Below are 22147 nucleotides of genomic sequence, written 5' to 3' on the forward strand. Positions count from 1 at the left end.
TGAGAAATATGGAAATGTCTAATGGCTGTGCATTGAATTTGACACAACTTTGATATGGACTACAATCTCTCTGTTAAGGCACATTTTACAGAAACGAACCCCTTGCTCCAGTGAAGGCTTATCAGGCTAGCATTTCAAAGGAAGCTACTTTCTGAAGATAAATTTCTTCCACACACGTAAATGAGGTTGGGTTACACATAGAAGTAAACATGGCATTTCACATGTTAATTTCATTGTTTCGTAGGTGCTATTCCATTTTGTTACGGCACATACTATTATGGCAACTGCTGCACACAGCAATTCCTTTCGAAATGCATGATTATGATCTTGAGTTGTAATTATATCTCATGCACTGCCTTTTTATTACAAAATGGTCATGAAAATTTCTCAAATCTTCGTATTTCACGACATCGGGTGGTATATAACTACATGCACTACAGCATGCACTTTTATGAGACATTGCACAATTGACGATGTACAGCAAGCAAAGGAGATACTAATATTAATCTAAAGTATTTATTTGTGTACATAAAAATGATGTGTGCATTACATGGACATGCCCAGAGTGATAGAAACTGCTATAGGATGTGTAGATTGTAGGAGTAATATATAGTCTGGCGTATGCCAGTTTTAAGCACAACTAAACACCATGATCAATTAGCTTTTATGTAGATTGGACAAAGAGTGGCACACACTTTGAAGTTTATTATCCTACCTCCATACTGCAGTGCAGGCCTGTTATCTGGCAAAAATTCATCCAAGGATAACATCAGCTGCTCTCAAAAGAATGGCTTGATGATAAGCATGTTTCAGAAACCAAAAAATAACAATGTGACTTTACATGACACCAGAAAACATGGAAGCCGGAGCATTGTGGCAGCCACATAGATATATATGTACATATGATATCATGTAGACACAATTTCAATATCAGCACACTCTGTAACATACTGTAATATATTTTTCATAAATAAAATTATCATACCAGCGTAGCTATGCTTTGAAATGCATGTGCATTCCAAATGAACGACTCTGGGCCACTCAGTGACAAGCCACACAGTTAGGAGAGCCATAATATTCATGCACCAATATTTCACAGTCCGCTTACGATACTATGCTACGGAAATAATGTCCACCAGCTTAAAACAGAGTCAGCATGTGCTCACTATGACACTTAGCATGGTCATCCTGAAGATAATTATTGGTGGTTTTCTAGAGCTTTTGGTGTGGCACCATACCTTGCCCCCTGAACCCTTACATTAGCATGCAGAACACAATATTAAATGAACAAGTGTAGGTCATTAAGACTAGATGACATAGCGAATACTCTTACAGCGCTTGTAGGTACTGAAAATGTTCGTGCATTCATTTGCATTTTACTCACTTTAACTAAACAGGATTGAGTACGTCAATATGAAACTGATTTATTTAGTGTTGCACTCTAAAGTGGGCACCGCACTAGACTTCAAGATACAGAGCTCCTCAGAATTTACGTCACAAATTAATGAACTGCAACTTGTACGTTTATGCACTTTGAAGGAAGAGGAGGAGAAACCACCTCTGAAAACAATTCAATCAATTCGTGTCCAACATAGAGGGTCTTGCCCCAAAGTTGTGATGATGTGTGTGATGTTGTTGATGCGCATCATATCATGTTTTGATGCATTCCAACATGAGTATGCTGTTTGCTTAAAACACAAAGTTTGGTAAGGAGCTTTCATTCCTTCATTCAAACATTCCTTCAAAAGTACATGTACATCTGCCACTTTTCTGTTTGGTTCTGCATTAGATTTTTCCAGCGCAGCACAAAGGTGCTGAAAGGCTCCATACTTCGCTACATATATTTTACTACATGATGAAGGAATCTAAATGTAGTCTCTTATAAGAAATGTGCCACTAAAGGCAACAATAACTATGATAGTTTGATAGGTCGTACTTTGTAAATGGGTCTAAATTGAAAAATGTTAATTCAGACCAATAGTTACTGGGCAGTAAAGGTAATTATACAGTATGGGGTATTATACTTAATAACGAAAAACACACAGGCTATAAAGGCAAATAATGAATACAATAGAATTCAAAATATCACAGGAAAAAAGAGGTTTCTTAAGGTGTTTTGTAACCACAACCACAGCTGTAAACAAGCCTCAGTGAACTTCATATCATAAGCTGCATAAGTTGTAGGAAACCCCCCAAGATGAGGCTGGGCGTTGAAATGACAGGTATTTCCTCCCCTCGCGCCAGGATTACCTGGCTAGCTTTTCTAGCGGAAAGCACATTTTTGGTCGACAGCAGCGGAATGGAAGACAGAAATGTGGGAGCACATCTCACGAATTAATAGAACGAAAACGGAAGATGGTTTTGCACGCATTTGTCAATAAGTATGATTACGGTCATGTCTCGCTTATCCGGACACCTCGGGGGTCGTCCCTTTCCGTCCGGATAACGAATTTCTGGATAAGCGAATCCGGCAAATTTCCAGGGAACCCGAAAATTTAGGAGATTTCCTTAATGCTCCAGAAGATAGAAAACAAGGAAAAAGGTCACCCCTGGCATCCTTTACCTCAAAAAGTACCTCAAAAGGCACCATCTGCGTCACCCAGCTGTAGGTTCGCTGGAGTGCCACTTCTCTTTTTCCGGGAGGATGTCGTAGATAGGGTTGCCACCTTTCAGAGTGAAAAATACCGGCTGAGGGAGAGGAGGTGGAATAGAGGGAAAGAAGGAAATGGTCGTGGGAAAGGGAAAGTGGGTGAGGAACGTTCTAGCTGGCTCGACACAACCACCAACAGCTTTGCACAACCACTGCTCTTGTACCCTCCGAACACAAGACGTAATGAATAACAATGATAATAATAATAACAATGATGATAATAATAACAATGAACAATAATAATAACAATGAATAACTAAGAAAACGACTGGTGAGTGCGGAGTTTGGTCTGTGCTCCAGATTTATTCAAGCTGTAGTGGAATGTTGAAGGAAAAACCCCGTAAAAGCCCTTATGAAAGGTCTTGAGCCACAAATACCGGCAAAAGGCTGCCGGTATCACCTTCCCACCGGCAGAGGAAGCAAATAACCGGCCATGCCGGTATAATACCGGCCTGGTGGCAACCCTAGTCGTAGATAGTGGACTTACCCAGATCAATGCCCAGGGCCTTCTAGCCCAAGCCAAGAGACTGGAGATGCTTTCGGACGGCCTGAACATTTCGAGGTTCAGATATGGATTTCTTGCGCACGGTGGATACGGTACACACCTCTTTCGCTTCTCGTCTACCATCTCTACCGTGTGCCCGCACACGTCAGAAGGGAATGACCTCTGAGGAAAGGCAAGCCAAACGGTACAAAAGGTCCCGGTGAGATGTGACCCCTTGTTGCGAAACAATGCGAACACATCACATGCCAAGGACAGAGGCCATTGACACATTTCCGGATAATCGAATCAAAATGACATAGGTTCTGGAACATTGGTCCCCATACTTGCTGTCCGGATACGGATAATGGATTCCGGATAACTGAGAGAAAAAGCCTTCAGTAGCAGGTTCGCACCTGGAATGCAGTTCGGATAATGAGTTTTCCGGATATACTACTTGAATTTCGGATAAGCGAGGACTGTAGTTGCAAAATGAGCTCCCGGGGGTGTTCTTTACTGTTGTACCTTGGTATGGGTGGAGAAAAGAAGACCCAAGCAGACCAACCATGAGAATGTTCAGCAAGTCACCAAAGCCACTTAGATGAGTGCTATCTTTTATCCTTTTGTGCTCTAGGATTGTAGCAATCATGTGCGCCGTAGAAAGCTTAAGAAGATATTACAAGCAAATTTCTTTAACAGTATGCTTATATGTTACAATGCCTGTTAACTACTTCTTGGGCCCTAGCTTTACGGATGATTAGCACAGAAAAACATTCTTGGTGCACTTATGCCACCCCTAATCAAAGTAAGCAAGATGTACTTAACACATGCAGGGCCTAATTAACCAGCAATATTTGTGACAGAATGCCTAAGGTGATGATATGTTATCACTCACTGTTCATAGGTATAGACCAGTTTCCGGGGGTGACGTCACGAGGCCGGTGTGGGCAAAACAAATTAACAGAGAGTCCGGGACAATGAGAATAATGTGACACAGTTTGCTAGAAATTACCATTCGACAACACCTGAATCAATCTGCAATTACATACGGCAATCGGGAGTCGCGTTCGTGTGGTTGCCCACACAACAATGGCGTATTTTGTTTGTAAACGGAAAGAGGCCTATACATCGTATTGTACCACTACCAGCTGGCTTTCATACTTGGGTCCAGTACACAAATTTTCTTGGGAAGTTTTTGTATGAAAGAGGATTCACAACTGAAGTTGCCCTTGCTGCCAACATGCTCACGTTTTCATGAAATATTTTTCGTGCGAGCACATTATTTTGTAACACAATAATGGCTGTAAGTTGTAATAATAAGTGATCACAGGTGGCCTTAAACAGATTTTGAAAACTTACGTCACAACCATAAGATCCATTTGGTTATGTTTGTTTTGAGCTAGTCATGAGTTGCATTCTAGCAGTAGTGACCGCAGAAATTCTGTGATTGGGGGAGGTATCTTCTTATTTTTCGTTTGTGGAACCCACAGTTAAAACCTGAATCTTTCCAATGGTTGGGGGTACAAGGTTACAGTTCCTTCTAACTCTTTTTATGCATGTAGCTGAGCATTCTTGGATGGGCCCAAGGAACAAACTTTCAGCTCTCTTACAACATACACACTGTCACATGCACACATATCGGCTCGTAAAGAATGTGGCACCTGTACTTAAGTTTTTAAAGCTCATCATGCATTTTGGCTCCTTTCCACCATTTATCTAACTGCTCAACAAGGGTCCAGTCAACGAGGTACCACCAATCTGTAACATGCTTTGTCCGCTTGTGCCGGTGCTTCAAGTAGAATGCATGTTCCCAAAGATCTAGAACCAACATGGGACGGAGATCTTGAATGATAGGATTATCCTCATTTGCTGTGGTTACTATTGCTAACCCTCCGGAACTCTGCGAGGAAGCGTTGCGGCACAGCCAAATGTAGCCTGCAAAGACAGTGCAGTAACGAATTACTGTTCTGACTTCCAAGTACACAAGTTGTCTGTGTGATAGAACGTACCGGACCCCACTATAGACATTGCTGCTTCTGTGAACTTTTCTTTGAAGTTTTGAAAGGATGTAAACTGCCTAGCAATTTCTTCAGCCAATAATCCTTCGGGTAGCCTCATTTCATTTGTAGGGTTGGGCGACATCACAGACCAATACAGGACGTGATTCACATACCTGAAATGATGTTTCACTTCTTAGTGAGCAGCGTTTCGTAATTTATTTGTGCCTTTATAGCGTACCCTCCCCCATTCTTACGCAGGCTGCTCCTGTGCTTGCCAGGAACCCGCGACTGGTTCCGGAGAATATCAATGATAGATATTCTAGAAGCATGTTTTTCCTACGAGTTCAAAAACAAATAAAGCGGTGAACCAAGACGACTGAGCAAATGCATAGTTGGAAAGCTTGTCACACCTTTAAGTATTTCCTCCACTCTTTGAGTGCCCAGTTCATCTCTTCTGTATACATGGCGTGGTGTCCAAAATAATGCATGTGCATTGTTTCTTCATCAATATATGGTTCCAAAGCGTCAAGGGCGTACTGAAGTGGTGGAAGCTCGTACTCAAGCGCCGGCCTGTCAAGGCCATAGTAAGGCGGTGCGATTCCAGCGTCAACATTCGTACTTGAAAGTGCTCCAGTAAAAACAATAATTATCTGTGCTCCTATGATAAAGAAAGAAATACACGGCATTTAGCTGCCCGCGAGCACCGCGAAATTTCTAACAAGCCCAAATGCAACAAAACCGTGGCACGACAAATTCGTGTTTTACCCTACGACGTGGTTTTGTTTTGGTTTTGCAAGTGGATTGGATAGAGGATAGAGCCAAAAGAGCCAGAGCTAGAGGATAGAGCGACGGCAGCGCCAGCGCTGGACTGGCGCTGATAGCGCCCCCATAGCAAGAGCGGTAAAAGCCGTAAAAGTTAGCAATGCAATAGGCAAAATGGCCGAAATGCAGTGTACGCTCCGAGTTGTTTTGTAGCCAGTCTGGCAATGTTAACGTAAATACTCACATTAAGATGACGTCAAACGTTTTGATACTGTTTCGGAGACATCTCATTTTCACCTTGCTACTCGTCAAGCTGGAAGGTAAGCAGACAGAACAAAGCGATCGGACATCTCTGACTATGCAAGGTTGTTCAAAACTTGTTGACAGGACCTCAGACAAAATGGCGACATGTTTACCTCGCATTTTGTTGTTTTCCGGGTGCCGGTTACGTAATCGGGGACGCAGCTTTTATGGACATGCATAAACTTTCATGCCAGTGATAAACGACATCGGAAGAAACGTACTGCGAACCGTAGGCTGTAGCGGTATCCTGGTAACAAAAGCAGGAGACTTCTTTTTTCGGGCTCTACTGCTGCACCAGTTATGACTAACAGAGAATACACAGCAAGGGGAATGCCAACGAATTGTGCGTCACACATAAATATTGTTCTTTAATTTCTTTGTTTAATTTATTACACATAGGTCGTAGTGAATGTAGTCCGTACTCAGATGTCGTCAATGTTCCTCTGGAACTGTCCACAGGGATACACCGCCTATACACACAGTTAGGGCAAGAAAAATGAAACAGAAATGTTCCCCGTGAACGTCTTACATATTGTAAATTTGCGCAAATTCTGCCAGTGGTTGTCAACGAGAGCCGTTGTATTTTCTGCAGGTGCCCACCTCAGCCAGCACCAAGTAAAGCAAGAACTTTATATGTGCTACCTCTGTGATGACAGCAACTGCTCGGATAAAAGTATATGTGACGATGCCATAGTGGTATGTCAGGTTTAAAATATTGTTTTGAGTGCAAATATGGAAAATATAGTGATGCTCATGTCAATGTGAATAGTTAGTGAATTTGGGTTGCATGTTGTGTAAGCCTGAGATGTGGGCTGAGTTAGGACACACAAACACAGCCCGTTTGTGAGTTCTGCCTCAGTCTTCGGCTATTTAAGCTTATGAATATTTGTAATTTACTTGTACAAATACATGACCTTGTCTGCTTACCTTTGACAATACTGTTTCAATCCAATTTCAGTGCTTCAGTTCATTTGTTGTCAATAGTGAAGGGGAAAAGGTATATCAGAAGGGCTGTGTGAAGAACAATGACATGGTCCAATGGACATGTAACACAAAGAGCTTCAACTGGAATGGAGAACATTCAGGAGGCTACAGTAGCACCTGCTGCCGGGGGCACTTATGCAACAATGGTTCCTTCCCAACGCTTGCTCCAAGCCATATGCAATGTGAGAAAGTGCTCCTTGTCCTTGAAGGATATTAACATTTGGTACTCATTCGGTCCTTGGGCAGTAATAGGTGGTCACCTGGGTGTCTGAAGGATGTGGGACGTTAGAAAAGCAGTAAATTTGAGACAACCATTCACTTTCATCAGAATTCTTTTCTTGCCTTTCTGCACCAGAAGTGTCAAAGTGCTTACTGATATGTGTTGTGGCTTCTCCATATGTCAGCATGGTTGAAGTAACCGCCCGATACATTCCCGCGACAGAAAGTATCAAGTGTTAAATGTATACGAGTTCATGCGGCATCATGTTGGAGGAACTGTAGTGCACAAAAGTATATAACGTTTTGGTTACAAGTTTCGACGTAAAAGTGACTACTGTTATTGAAGTTTTGGGAGAAAGAACCAAAGTCCTGTATGCAGAAGTGATGTTTACAGTGTAAGTGCCAATTCAGCAAGCATCCCTGTAAGCAAGTAATATGGAGACAAGTCATATTAGAAGCTGGATAATTGACAACAATATATCTCGAGTCTCGACGAAGAAAAAGTTGTGGCCAATGTTTGGCTCACACAACTCTGTCTTAATTGCATTAATTAGTTACATTTAGTCTTCTTAGCAGTCCATAAGTAATTAAGTTAGTTAGACAACTAAGTGCCTGACATAACCTCGAGGATTGGTAGATGTCTTTGTAATGGGATCAGGTATTTGGTGACATTCCTGATTGTACAATTTTTACGGTGCACAGGACCCATAATTTCTCGTAAATTTTTGCAGCAACAGTTGGGGAACCATCCCAGGGTAAATCATCCTATGCTTGGATTTCCTTGGTTGGTGCAGCCATTCTACTTCCTGTCGCAATCGTTATTGCGTTTGGAGTTCAGCGATACAAGCAGCGAAATAAGAGGGGAGCGGCCCTCGTATCGACCGACGCCAATGCGTTTTACAGAGATGAACTGCGGGTGTCAGCTGCAGGAGACAGTACGCTGCGTGTGAGCACCCCTTCTTGCAGGCGCGCTATGTTTTGGCCCTTGTGAAACAGAAAAACCTGGTGAATTTAAAACAATATTGCGTACACCCCTTTCAGGAAATGTTTGATCACTCCATCACATCAGGAAGTGGCTCTGGGCTACCGCTGTTGATCCAGAGGACCCTAGCCAAACAAATTCATCTAGCTGATTGTATAGGTTGGTGCACCCTTTCATCTTCGGGAATCATGTATCATGTATAGGTAGAGCCTGAAGTTTTCGGGAAATATTTTTTCCTCCATTCGGGGGGTAAAAATCGGGTAAATAAACGTGTGCACTAAATTCATGCAAATTCGGGTGAAAAAACTTCCAGTACGCTAAATTCGGGGAGAAATCGGGCTCAGTTATTCAAACGAACTGTAGCGGTTTGGTACAAAATGTGATGTAACTGCAGTTTTCTGCCAAACACGTAAGTTAGTGCATTCCAACAGACATCCCAGTGAGGGCAATTTGCCGGGTAAAAATCGGGTTTCACCCTAAAGAGGCAACCTTCAATTCGGGGAAGAATTGGGTAAAACCCTAAAACTTCAGGCTCTATGTATAGGGCACACCTGAGCACATTCTTTTCAAAGTTCTTTTCACACACACACACACACACAGTATTCACATATTGTATCTACTGCTATTTCATTCATTAAAGGATGATTGTATAAAACCCAGAATTTTATACCATGATCCTTTAATCACAACTCAGATCAAAACAAATCCAGAAGATGTGGGTTCGATCCCTACAGCTGGCTAACCGTTTCAGTGACTTTCATCTTTCATCATAGCAAACCATATTTCATATTTCCAGCTTGGATATGCCCTGCGGTAGGTTACCTCAACCCAAAGTCCTGCTTGCAGTTTTCCTACCTTTTTTATTTTTGAGAAGTTTCACTTTCCCACTCTGACGCAGGAAAGGGCCGTTACGGAGAGGTGTGGCGTGGAGTATGGCAGGGAGAGAGCGTAGCTGTAAAGATTTTCTCATCACGCGACGAAGCGTCATGGTGCCGCGAAACCGAAGTCTACAGCACCGTACTCCTACGGCACGACAACATCCTGAGTTACGTGGGGTCGGACGTTACGTCGTACAACTCCTGCACCCAGTTGTGGCTCATCACCCACTATCACGACCTGGGCTCTCTGTACGACCACCTGAACCGCACCACACTTACCACCCAACAGATGATGATATTTGCACTCTCCATCGTGTCCGGCATTGTGCACCTGCACACAGAGATCCTCGGAACACAGGGCAAGCCCGCGATTGCTCATCGAGACATCAAGGTGAGTGTGTCTGTTGAGCTAATTGGCCATTGCTTTCGGGAACTTGCGTGCAAGTTCAATGATGGAAGCACCAAACTATAGGTAGAGCCTGAAGTTTTCGGGAAATATTTTTTACTAAATTCGGGGGGGTAAAAATCAGGTAAATAAACGTGCGCACTAAATTCATGCGAATTCGGGTGGAAAAACTTCCAGTATGCTAAATTCGGGGAGGAATCGGGCTCAGTTGCTCACACTAACTGTAGTGGTTTCGTACAAACTGTGATGTAACTGCATTTTTCTGCCAAACACGTAAGTTAGTGCATTCCTGAAGACATCCCAGTGAGGGGAATTTGCCGGGTAAAAATCGGGTTTCGCCCTAAAGAGTGAGCCTTCAATTCGGGGTACAAATTCGGAGAAGAATCGGATAAAACCCTAAAACTTCAGGCTCTATTCATATGTGACCAAGCACCAAGGATGCTGACGATCACTCATGGGTGCGTCAGTGAAACATTTACGTACGCATTAAACGTAATGTATCAGGGAGCCGTCTGGTAGACCGTGTTGTGATAATACGACCAGGAGCTCTTAAAGAGGACTTCATGTGTGTAGGGAGGTGACACTAAGCCGCCACGTGTGCTATTTTTTGTTTATAGAGCAAAAACATACTCGTCAAACTGAATGGGACATGCGTCATTGCGGACTTTGGGCTGGCTGTTATGCACACGCAAACGACCGGCAGATTGGACATTGCACAGAATCATCGTGTGGGGACAAAGCGCTACATGGCCCCTGAAGTTCTGGATGAGTCAATCAACCCATCTTCGTTTGAGTCCTACCGGCGTATTGACATCTATGCACTGGGCCTCGTGCTGTGGGAGGTGTGTCGTCGCTGCTTTAGCGGAGGTATTAAATCTTTTGAAGTTCGGATAGGATCAGCTTTGTGCAGCATATTAGGCCTTTTGTGCAAGTGTGTGACTGCTTTGTGTTTGGAACCCCCCCCCCCCTTCGATAGGTATTGCTGAGGAGTACATGCCCCCTTTCTACGACATGGTGCCATCTGACCCTAGCTTTGAAGACATGCGGAAGGTTGTTGCTGTGGACCAGCATAGGCCAGTCATTCCCAATCGGTGGTCTTCAGATTCGGTGTGTATTGAAGATGGAAACATTTCATTTGTGAAATACTTTATCATACGTATTTCGACATGGATAAAGAAAAAAAGATTGAACTCCTGAAATGTGTGTGTAAAAGCAATATTAATGCTCAGTCGTGAAGTATTGGCCCTTGTTTCGACATGCTGAATTTTGATAGTTATAGTGAATTCTAAGAGCAACTGCTGCTTAGAATTAGAAATGAGACATAGAGAAGAGACATTTCACCTTTCGTGGTGATGAAACTCCCCATTCACCATCTCAAAATAAAGTTGTCGTTGTTTCACCCTTCAGTGGCTAGGTGCGCAGGTAGCCATATTATATCAGCTACGACTGACATGAAAGCCTTGGTGTGTCAAAATAAATGTTATTTAGAAACAACATCTGCACCCCGACCATACACAGCTGGTATATCCAAGTCCATCCACGTAATGAAATGCACATTATTGCACGATGGCTGCTCAAGAATGTGAATCAATATGCCGTACTTTATCACACATTTCTTAAAGCTGTATTCAGAAGTTAAGCTGCAAATGTGATTGTTTTTTGTGTTTAAAAATATGAGCATTCAAGCAGGTATTAGTGCCATTTGTGTGAGTGTGTGCTCATATATATTCCCATGTCATATACAAACGTTTGGGAAACCTGATGCTTCTTAGGTGTCACAAATGAAAACCAGTCCCTTTCTTGTGAACTTCATGTGTGTTAAACATTGATTATGTGTTCAGACGGATGAATTTGGGACTGACCACATCCTCTCAAACATGGCACTACCCTTGCCTAGGCAATCACACTGGCTTTCCTTCCGGTGTCCATTGTTCTTACAACTTCACTGATATCCAGTGTATTTTTAGGATGCATATTGTATTTATCTGGCTTGTCATGGTTGCAGGTTCTCGTGGCCACTGGGAAAATAATGAAGGAATGTTGGCACCACAATCCTACCGCCAGGCTTACTGCACTTCGGGTCAAGAAGTCGCTACTCAAGATAGCGTCTATGGATCCTAAAATCCATATTGACTATTAGACAAGTGAAGACTGTAGATATTTTAGTCGTTTTTTCGTTGTCCACAGACTACAGTCATCCCTCGTTTTATGAACAATAACCGTTCCTAAATCGACGGTTGACTGTATTACAACGCTGTGAACACTGAAGTTGGAACACAAAGAGTGGTAGTAATTTGCATCTGATCTGTGTAGTTGATACCATGGTGTGTTCATGTGATCCTTAGGACATTGTGCCACTGATGATGCATAACAGTTAGGGAGTGACTTTTTCGGGTTAAATGCCTTTCTCAGATTCGGGGGGGTAAAAATCGGGCGCTATTTTTAAATCTGTAATTCGGGGAGAAATCTGGCGATAATTGTGCCTTCGGGTGGTATCGGGTGGTTTTGCTTCTCCTCTTGTCTATTAAGTCCTGTCCTAATCTCTCTCTTTTGTTCTTTTGTTGTTGTTTTTGCGAGGTCGTGACCTTCCAGCGGTAATCCCCAAAGGCATAGACAGTGTTGACACACCTGGGTATGTACTCTTGCTTGGAAAGTAAGTGACCCATTCTCACATGCGTTACACGTGGCGACCTTTGTTCGTCTTCAGTGGAAACGTCACTTGAGGAATTCATAGTGACCGGAATTCGGGGAGAAATCGGGTTTAACCCGAACTGGTCGGAGGTCATTTCGGTGGGGGAATCACCGGGCGGAATCGGGTTCAACCCGAAAAAGTCACTCCCAAATAACAGTGCTGTGGACCTTTTACTCCCCCAAGTTTTCTAAAATCCAACACACAGCACTAGTCACAAGCCATATTTTTCTTGTGTATCTTGTCACACTTCACCATTCGCAAGCAAACTTTTCCTAAAAGTTTGCAGATGCAATTCTTTTGTAACCTCGTCTTCGTAACCACAGCCTGCCTCAGCGAACCGCGCTTGTCGGTCGCTGAAACAAGCCAGTGTGTATAGCAGTGAACCGCGAAACAGATGTTCAAGCTGCGAATTATTGGCGCAAAGGTCACATCTGGCTAGGATTGAATCGGATGGGCCATCTGTCGAGTATGTGAAAGAACTGGATGACTGAGCTGCGACTAACTTGAATGGGGCGCTGTTTGTGCACATGAGCATTTGGTCCATAGTGTATGTTTTGTCCCAGAGGGCATGTTATGAGTTGACATGTTGTAAATGTGTGGTGTGAATGTGTAGGCGATGTTCTGAGGAAACTGATCGCTTGTAAAGAACTAAAGAGTTACACAAAGTCTGCCGAAAGACCAAAGCTATTTTTCTACCGTGGAAACAACTGCACTTTGGTGTCTTAGGAATACTGCCCGCAGCAAGCCTTTGTGAGGAGCATCAGTGATGAAATAGTTTGTGCAGAAGGTTAAGCGATTGCAATGCAAATATATCGCCTGTCTCGAAGATGTTTTTTTCTGCTGAACCACCAAAGCAGTTTGCTTAGAGTGTCAATGTTAGATATTTTCCTGCAGTGAAATTACTTGCCTGTTTACTGTGCCCCCTCATTGTTCATGGTCATTTTTATTGCTTCCGAGCGTAGAAAGTTGGGCTAGTTGGTTGGAAGTACTACACTCGAAACGACCGACCAGATACATCCCATGTTTCTGCTCGGCGGTTCAAATGTACAAACTACTTTTGTACAAAATCATATTATTTAATACTGTGTAAAATAAGCACCACGTTCCTTTTTCTACCGCTAGTTACGTGTACAGAAACATTTGTGATACTTCGAGTGTACCATAATCACGATTTGTTTTGTGTGTTCCGTATGTGTAGCATTGCAACCCGTTCACTTAAGGGCTTGTGACACTTTGCTTGGAGTTCTGCCGGATAAATATAAAGGGCAGTTACTTGCATCGATGTGAACCCTGCGTTCCTAGTTTAACATCCATGTGGGAGGAAAGAGACTTGTAGAATAGATTGGCATCGCAAATACCAAAAACTCCTCAAGCTCCGACATCAGTGCAAGAGAGGTCGCATGCCTACGAGAGCCAATGGGAATGACCATAGCTCTTGCTTCTCTGGTGTCGGAGCATGACATAAATGTGCATTTCGGCAACCATGACACATCGAAAAATAATAATTTTTTTTTCTTGCGTGCCCTGCATGTCCTGAAATGCATGCATCATGTGATGAACATTTTTCAAAGTGCCACGATTTCTTTAAGATCTGCCTACTGACACAAAAGCAGGCCCACAACCAAAATGTCACACTTCTGAGAGCATAGCACCTCATGCACGCGTGTTAAGAAAGGGTGTAAATTTAAGAAACAAGTTTGTAAGTAGACTGGTAGAAATCCAGCGAACCAGTAAGGGAGTGCGAAGGGAATTGCCTCAGGATGAGAGCCGCAGATATTTCAAACAGAGGCTGTTCTTCAGTTTGTAAGTAGGTTTTTTTGTTTTGTTCTGTCCAGGAGTGACAGTGTGGTTATTGTCTTATCAATTTGTCTATGGAATTGCTGCAGTTGTACAGGGCTGGCTCCCATTTGAGAAAATAAATTTTAATATTTAGGAACAGTGTATCCTACATGAAAAACTGGCTGGTCCCTCTGTGTATATCAAAAACTATCCTTGGCCTATGGTCCTATCCCTTAAATAGTACCCTGTGAGCTGTATGCACATGCTGTTGCAAATACAGCTTGACAATCCCTCGTGGTTGTTTCTCATGCAAGCGAAGGTGAATTCTCCACCCTTTTACCTCCAACACCTTGACAGCATTCATCACCCCTTGCTGCTGCTGCTACTCCCTAAGACGATTCAAAGCCTAATGACTAGTCGAAACGAGATGTGAACATTGTACTTTTGCACCCTCCACAGTAGCAGCAGATAGCTTTGGAAGGGAAAACACGATGCAGTTAAAGTTCGAATTAGCTGTGAAGCAGTTGACAGACATTTTTCTGCACATTCAATGAATTTATTTTCTTCAATGAATCGAGTACCAAGTTATCACGTAATAAATAATGATACATATGTACACAAATACTTACAAAACAAAATTACAGCTGCTGCACCACTGTGCAGAGCTACCACACCACTCTTCCACAATCTTTCCTATTTCATCTGACATAGCGTGACAAGTCTGCATAGAATGACTGTGCTACGCACAGCTGCTCAAGCGTTGATGCTGTTCCACTGCAAACATTTGCCTGTCGTACTGGCTACAAACACCGAGCCTGTATCAAATGCTTCCGGGACCACATGCCTTGCAAATGTCATTGACAAGCTCCGTCAACCTAAACATGGTACGATTTAGGCAGGAGTTGTTACGCAGCATGGGACGCAGAACATGCACATGTAGTGTACGTAGCCCCATTTTCTGCACCGGATGTCAGCATTTTGTGCAGGGTGCTACAAGTTAATCCACACATTCAAATCCCTCTCGTATTTTTTGGCTGCAAGGACGGAGCTCTTTGATGCTTCCTGTATGCTTCCAGGTCTAGTTGAATCACTGAATCGCCAAACTGCTTGCAAGGTACACCTGAGAAGACTTAGCAGCCACGAGGGAGAGCGCACTGCCTCCTGCAGTCAATATGCAGAGGCACGAAGACGATCAAAACCAGCCGAAGTACCACACTTCCGATTAACTGGAGCTCGAGCAGCTTTCAACCACCTGAAATTAAACAAAGGCTCGTTACGATCATTTCGCACCCGAGGGGCACATTTTAAGATGCATCTCAAGATATGACTAGTTGACAACATGCACTTAAGACACGACCAAGTTACTGTATTTGACCACATATGATGTCAATCCACGTATAATGCGGAGTGAATTTTCACTGTCCCATATAAGAAAAACTACTGCCAACCTACGAATAATGTAATGCAGGATTGTTACATTCCCCTGCAACAACTGTTACACTTCAGTTAACAACCGTGGTTACTTCGGACCACAAAAGGCTTTCCGTGTAGATGCACAGAAGAACAGCAATGTCCTTTGCTGACACTAACGACAAATGCTCGACTCGTTCGTGCTGAGCTTGCTGGATGCCGACATATTATTGGAAGCCTCAGCTTCCAATTTAGCTTGCCTTTTGCATTTTCAAGTCACTTTTGGTTTTGCCAACGCACGTGTCCTAAGCATCGTGGCACCCAAGAGCGACACACTTCCCTTTCGCCCTCTCTCAGTACTTGCTTTGTCACATGACGCACCGCTGTAGACTAATCACTAGATCAGAGCTGGGAAAGGCAGAGGGCGAGGGGCCCAGCATCTAGGTAGTGCACATGCGAGCCCATATATAATACGACCCCATTTTTAAGGGCTCGTTTTTGAGGTAAGAAACATCTCATTATATGCGGTCAAATACAATCCCAAAATTTCTCCACGTGTGCCATAACACATGCTCGGAAGAGAGTTTCATCATCTTTGTTCCTGTTGTTTTGGTTTTAACACGAATGGCTATTAGTATTGACTTTTGGATGACTCGAAAGTGTACAAGAAACGTTCCTGCAGGCCATTCGAAAATTTGTGGCCTTGCTTAGTATTGCATGCCTTCGAACTTACAGATATTAAGTTATCCAGTCCCGTTAAATAGCCATCTTCGTGGTTTCCAAGGACCCATGAAGATCTGTGGCTGACTGACTTCCCTTCCGGTATGGGGACTGTCTTGGCAAAATCTATCATCCACACACCAGCTTTCCAGCCATCATGAATGATAAGTAGACTGCTACCAATTACCTGCAATGGAGAATTAAGTTGTATTAGGTCACATGGGAAGGCTTGTCATACGAATAAAAAATTAAAAAATTAAAAAAAATGGGATTCTAAGCTCAGAGAGTTCATAAGGAAATTCCTTCAACACTCACCTCATGCTTCATTAGGAACTTCGAGGACTCTATTTTCTGCCTGAGCGTCTTGAACCTTTCCAGGAGCTGCTTGCGGACATGGGGGTTGTTTCCGAGGAATTTCTTCATGACTGCTGTCACTTGATCCCTTGTTTTGACATGCTTCAGGTCGTTCATAGGTTCTCCACCAGCTGCCTTGAAGCCTTCTATCCGGAACCCAAGCGTAGAAGACGAGCTGAGGTTTTCTCTGAACTATAAGTACAACAAAGACGTAGGAGTTAATTTTCCAAAAAATGAAGTACATCTGAAGAAATTTCTGCAACACCACAATATTATTATGTGACTTATTGACACCGAGTGAACTAAAAGAAATCACATGCAATTCTAACTTGTGCACTGTATTAATAGTCAATACACCATTATAGGAAATCCCCGATGACAGAATTTTCAGAGAGACACGTCCTATCAGCAGACATTTTACTATAAATAGACATTCGATGCTGCATCAAGAAAAACAGCAATGGATTGTGTTGCAACTTCAATTTCGAGGCATTTCATAAATGTGCCAACGAGCATATTTCCAGTTGGACCACCCATACGCAATCAACCAATGTACGTTCTTACCTGCATGTAGCGTAATTTGGTGATAGCTTTGGCATTCTGTTCCTCAGGGGTCGGCGCAAGGGGATCAACCTTGACCATCTTCTCGTACAGGTCCGTTCGGGACTTGTTGTTCTGCACCTCGGATTCCAAGAACGTTCTGGTACCCATTTTGATGTCCATGATACATGGGTTGTGAAAGTTCTGCAGCAGGTCTTGCATTTCAATAAAGTCTGATTGTATTCTGTCAAGGCAATATCGACCAACACGCAGGAAAGATCCCCAAAGTTTTGAATCGCTGTTAACAAGAAGAACACAGGCTCGTGAGTCTGTGGGGAAAGGATACGTTCGCCATGGTACTCTATGTCCCTGTAGAACTGTGGAACCATGTCAGATAGGTTGTCTTTCATTAGAGATTCGTAAGCCTGCACTTCCCGGATGTCCCCGGTACACTTCTTCCATATCGTTCCAGGACCAGCTGGAGCAAAGGCACCTGCAAAGAAGCCACAAGCACGACTGTTTAGCCTTCAGTCCTGGCATCCATTGAGCAGAAACTATCACAAACAACAGGTAGTAAAAAGCACACACGCACACACACAAAAAAAGAAAAACGAAACTTACCTTCATGACCAGAAAGCTGGACCCAGCTATTTGACCTGTTCTTTAGTAAGATATCACTGGCAGGAGCAGTAAGGTCTAACGCATTCTGCAAAAAGCAACACGCAGGATTGAAAAAAATGTTCTAAACTGTGGCCAAAACATCTAAGAAGGATTTCAGGATTGCAAGATTATATCTCACCAGCGCTAGCAGCTGCAACAGAGTCAGGTCTTGTGGCTCCACGTTTTCAAGGTTCAGCTCGTCCAGCGACGGTGTGCTTACACACAGGCCGTTGGAGCTGACGTCGGAAGACTTCTTCGAGCCAAACACACTTCTTCCTATTTGCTTCCATCGCTTTGGTATCTTTTTAGAATTTTTGGCAGCACCATTACTGATGTTTTTCCTCTTTTCCTGAAGTATGTTAGTTAGCTCCTTGGCCTTGAGGTCACCAGCAGAGGCAGCCTGCAATGACAAAAACGAGAAATGCAAATGGAACGTGAGTGTCACTGTTGAACAAAGTATCTAACTAAAAAGATGTCTTCCAGTACAACATGCGCTATTCTTCGGCCCTTACCGGGACCGTCCTCGAAAATATCCACGGCAGACATTGCACTTGGTGTGGAATGCCATATGCAGGGCGCAAAGTCTAGATGACGCGGGCACAGCTTTTCCGGTAAAGTTCTAAGGCACGGCCGATAACTTATCAACGCTTAACACAATCGTAACATCGCTGTAAGTACCTCCTCAAAGCGCCACTCACGAAGGTGGTCGCCGAACAGAAAAACACCCGGGCTATATAAGAGATCTCACGAACAGCAAAGCCAGTGAGATAACAATAGAAGGGACGTGCAGGTCAGAAGTTCGCAAAAGATAAGCATTTCTACGAAACAGCGGAGAATGCTGAAAACAGTGATATTCTGGCACAGCCTTCCAGTAGGGGGGAAGTCCCTATATTCTTTCTTGAGCACTTAACCCCTGGGTACGATATAATTAGACACTTTGTGCAATTCCCTTTGGCAGAACGAGCCAATTCTGAATAAAAGGAAGGTCAGCTGCAAATGCGGATCCGAGCTTATCTTTTTTTTTTTCTATTTCTAAACGTTCTCACGGTTCCCCCCCCCAAAAATTCCCCGCACATTCCAAGAGTGACGTAAATGCGTCATGATCAGCACGATAACCCACTCTTTCTCTTGCCTGAGAACAGCAAAAAATCAGCAAAGACAATCTCCGCTTGGAACTGGTCTTGAACGACACTACACCAGTACCATACACTGCTCAGCTGTGGCATGTCACCAGGCCAGACAGCGTCATGCCCCAGCGTGTGCGCGTATAAGTACGAGCCGACGTGCTGAAGCGCAAGTACTCCAACCTCGACCAGAACGGTCTTGTCCTTTTCCATCAATGACACAATAAGTCATGCCGTTCTTCCGGCATACCGAACTGCATATTCAACACTGACCTCTGAAAAGATCGCGTCCATGCAGGTCCACCTCAAACGAAACCGACGCTTACGAAGATTAATTGAACATTCACAATGTTTTTTACGGCCGAGTCCCTTGTCCGGAACAGCGTGCATCGCTGAAGAGAAGCCGCATCTCTGCGTTCATGCATCATCCGCACCACCGGCGCTGGGACATATCGCGTAACCAATTTTGCCTGGTCACACCGACACAGAACCGCTTTCGACTAGCGGTACACCTCATCTGCGCGTCAATGGATGATCCTACCCGGCGAGCATGTAGTGAAATGCAGCCCATTCAGTACTGATTTCACTACCTACGCTGGGCAACAGGATACTGCAACGTCAGCAGTAAAGATATGTCCAAACGGAACTGGAGCCATCAACAGGGTGACTGAAATCGGAGAAAGCGCCGTTACGAAAGTACGTGACGTCAACGGCCGCCGACGTATCACCAGAGCGGATTGCCGATGACGGCGGCGTGGACGATATTGCAAATAGTCAGACGGAACAATGGAGGATTAGCCAATTGGGGATAAATGTGACACGTAGCCTAACGTGTGTTTTGTGTAAGGCCCAAAGCAGACTGATGAACGACTGGCAACCATATGAAAAAAAAATATATATATATATATATGGAAAAAGTGATGTCATGGTTTAATCCTGTTTGGCTTTTGCTCTTGAACAAACTTCGAAACAATGAGACTGTTGCTATTACAATGTAAATTACGCGGCACTAGAATGCTAGTCAGAACAGTTCTGTTGAACCTAAGGTACTAGTCTGTAGGTTCGTCTCCACTGAGAAGAACTCCTGGAGCGAATGAGAAAGGTTTCTTCGTCAAAGACAACGGACGTGCATCCAACGGCTGTGGCTCTTTACATGTTTTTACCCTTCTGTGTATTTTTTCTTCTTCTGTTTTTTTTTTTTTTTTTTTTCTCCTTACGAGAAGGAACAAAGGTCTGCCTCAAAACATGGCCTCTAGAGCACATCGAGACGTTATCCATCACCTTGCACGGTTTTCGTGAAAGGCCGGCAGAGCCTTTATACACAGGAACAATTTGCCGACAACAATACTTCGATACATCTCTGTCAAGATGTGGTGCCCAGACATGAACAGCACGAAGGCCGTCCTTGACAGGTATATCGATTACCACGGCGCAATGCTGGCAAACAATGTACCAGTATGTACCTGAACCGCGTGTGCACTACACGGAAAGAGAGTGGGAGAGACCATACCAGGTTTCAATTTCAACCGCGCGTGTGTGTGTAGGGGGGGGGGGGGGGACGGTACAGCTGGGAATAGAAAACACATTGACGTACCCAACGGCTTCGGGGAAAGCTGTAGACTGACAAACAACCCAACTATACGTTGTATGGTAGATGTACTGTGCAATTATGTGGTGTAAACAGCACTGTCAGCATACCGAAATAGGACTTGTAAAGCTCAGAGAGGTACGCACGATACTAAAACCGTGAGGCTGGTTGTCAGACTTTTCGGTAGTCCATGCTGTATCTCAGGGTTTTCGTATCGTGGGTACTCGTACCGGCCAATGTTTACAACAGTAGCAAGCTAATCGATTACTATAAAACGTGGCCATTAACCAAATTAGCTCGACACGTTCATGGCACATCTACAATACAACTAGATGGCACAACACCGGCGATTACGCAACACTTACAATTCTAAATAAACACATTAAAACAAAGAAAAACATCAAAACAAAAACAAAAAACAGGAGAACCAAGCTGAACCCATCATACCGGCCATTAAATAAATATCGAAGCCGATATCTCACTACCCGGATCGTAGGCCAATGCGAGGACAATGTTCCGAGTAGAACACTGTTCCCGACGGAAAACTGAAGATGGGCTCACCAAAGCTTCGAAGAGGGCTTTCATCGTGCCGAAGACACGTCTTTGCAATCTGTCGATCCTGTGATGGTCGAACTGAGTGGCCGCGGTTGGCATGACTACTCAGCAATGCGTGAAGAAAAGGGCGCGCCACGTTCGGAACAGGGGCACGGAACGATCAAGTGTGCGGTGAACACAATACGACGCAACCTTGACCGAGCCCTATTGTAGTCACCATCTAATGCGGTCGAAAGAATCCAGTTCAGTTCCGGCTCACAGCAGTGCACGCAAGCGACTGTTGACCGTCCCAGAACCAACCTCTCTTTTTAACGCTATCACGCGCTCTGCCGCAAAAGCGACCCAGAAACTTGCTGAAGGCCTCCTTACTCCGCGGGCTTTGACGTCACCGGTGGCGCGCGCGCCCCTCGTGGACGACGTCGGCCCTACTGCTCGCCGTCCAATGCAACTGCCGACTTTCTGAAAATTCTGAGACTATGTGCGCGAATTTAGGACACCTTGGGAGAGGCCGTACGTTAGGCGTTACATGCCCCCGAAAACTGACGTCAAAGAGCTCCGCAAAAGGGCTTGTCCCATGACTGTATTACAGGAATCGTCGCCGGTGCCTGACGGGGCCGTGTTTCCGTGTTCTCATTAGCCTCTGGTAGGCTTGCACGGGCTTGATTCTCTGAGCCACAATGTGATTCACAGTCACTGTTCCGTGCTGTTACCCGCTCTCGTGTCCGTGTTGAAAAGAGGATGCACATACAGGAACCGATTCCGTAGTGTATGGAATTCGAGAATGGATGCCTCTGTAACGTTAAGCACTGCGCTATACGATGGCACACTTCAGACTTGCTAGAATAGCATTCCCTTCCCATCAAATCGGTAAGGGAATTTAAAAAAAAAAAAAGAATGTCCGTCTACTCTTCTTTTCACGCGACAAAGCTAATCTGCAATCAACTAAAAGCAAAACAGCAGACACTTAAATACCAAAAAGACCCGTAAGAAGAACATAAGCACTCTATTGGACACTCTTCGGATTGAGTCACTAGAAATCAATTAGGCAGTCGTCGGAAAC

At 44.0% G+C, this 22147-nt stretch overlaps 3 protein-coding genes across 5 annotated transcripts in view; 1 reads left to right on the top strand and 2 right to left on the bottom strand.

Moving 5' to 3' along the window:
- Positions 1-4709: 4709 nt before the first annotated feature.
- Positions 4710-5920, bottom strand: LOC135397009 (superoxide dismutase [Mn]-like). Its single transcript, XM_064628301.1, has 4 exons — positions 5542-5920; positions 5370-5467; positions 5141-5304; positions 4710-5066 (listed from the first exon to the last, which is right to left on the bottom strand). Exons 1-4 carry the CDS (start codon positions 5815-5817, stop codon positions 4807-4809), a joined length of 798 nt encoding a protein of 265 aa, XP_064484371.1. The 5' UTR covers positions 5818-5920; the 3' UTR covers positions 4710-4806.
- A 79-nt stretch (positions 5921-5999) lies between these two features.
- LOC135377472 (activin receptor type-1-like) lies at positions 6000-11821 on the top strand. The gene is made up of 9 exons (XM_064609892.1): positions 6000-6213; positions 6789-6892; positions 7155-7362; positions 8131-8345; positions 8441-8540; positions 9280-9650; positions 10283-10532; positions 10642-10772; positions 11671-11821. The coding sequence occupies exons 1-9, from the start codon at positions 6144-6146 to the stop codon at positions 11803-11805; spliced, it is 1584 nt and encodes a 527-aa protein (XP_064465962.1). The 5' UTR covers positions 6000-6143; the 3' UTR covers positions 11806-11821.
- A 2849-nt stretch (positions 11822-14670) lies between these two features.
- The window catches only part of LOC135377473 (inositol-trisphosphate 3-kinase homolog), a 113313-nt gene continuing 105836 nt past the window's right edge, over positions 14671-22147 (bottom strand). Inside the window, exons 1-8 of one of the 3 annotated variants that reach the window (XM_064609895.1) lie at positions 21094-21416; positions 17960-18220; positions 17782-17866; positions 17507-17653; positions 17185-17393; positions 16582-16812; positions 16280-16453; positions 14671-15388 (exon numbers count right to left, since the gene is read on the bottom strand). In XM_064609895.1, the coding sequence (XP_064465965.1) occupies positions 15359-15388; positions 16280-16453; positions 16582-16812; positions 17185-17393; positions 17507-17653; positions 17782-17866; positions 17960-18220; positions 21094-21186 (1230 nt within the window). In that variant the 5' untranslated portion in view covers positions 21187-21416 and the 3' untranslated portion in view covers positions 14671-15358. Of the gene's footprint in view, positions 15389-16279; positions 16454-16581; positions 16813-17184; positions 17394-17506; positions 17654-17781; positions 17867-17959; positions 18221-19217; positions 19789-21093; positions 21417-22147 lie in introns of those variants that run through there. The other 2 variants (XM_064609893.1, XM_064609894.1) reach the window with 2 other exon arrangements.

This window comes from Ornithodoros turicata, chromosome 1 (assembly GCF_037126465.1).
Source record: "Ornithodoros turicata isolate Travis chromosome 1, ASM3712646v1, whole genome shotgun sequence".
Taxonomy (NCBI): domain Eukaryota; kingdom Metazoa; phylum Arthropoda; class Arachnida; order Ixodida; family Argasidae; genus Ornithodoros; species Ornithodoros turicata.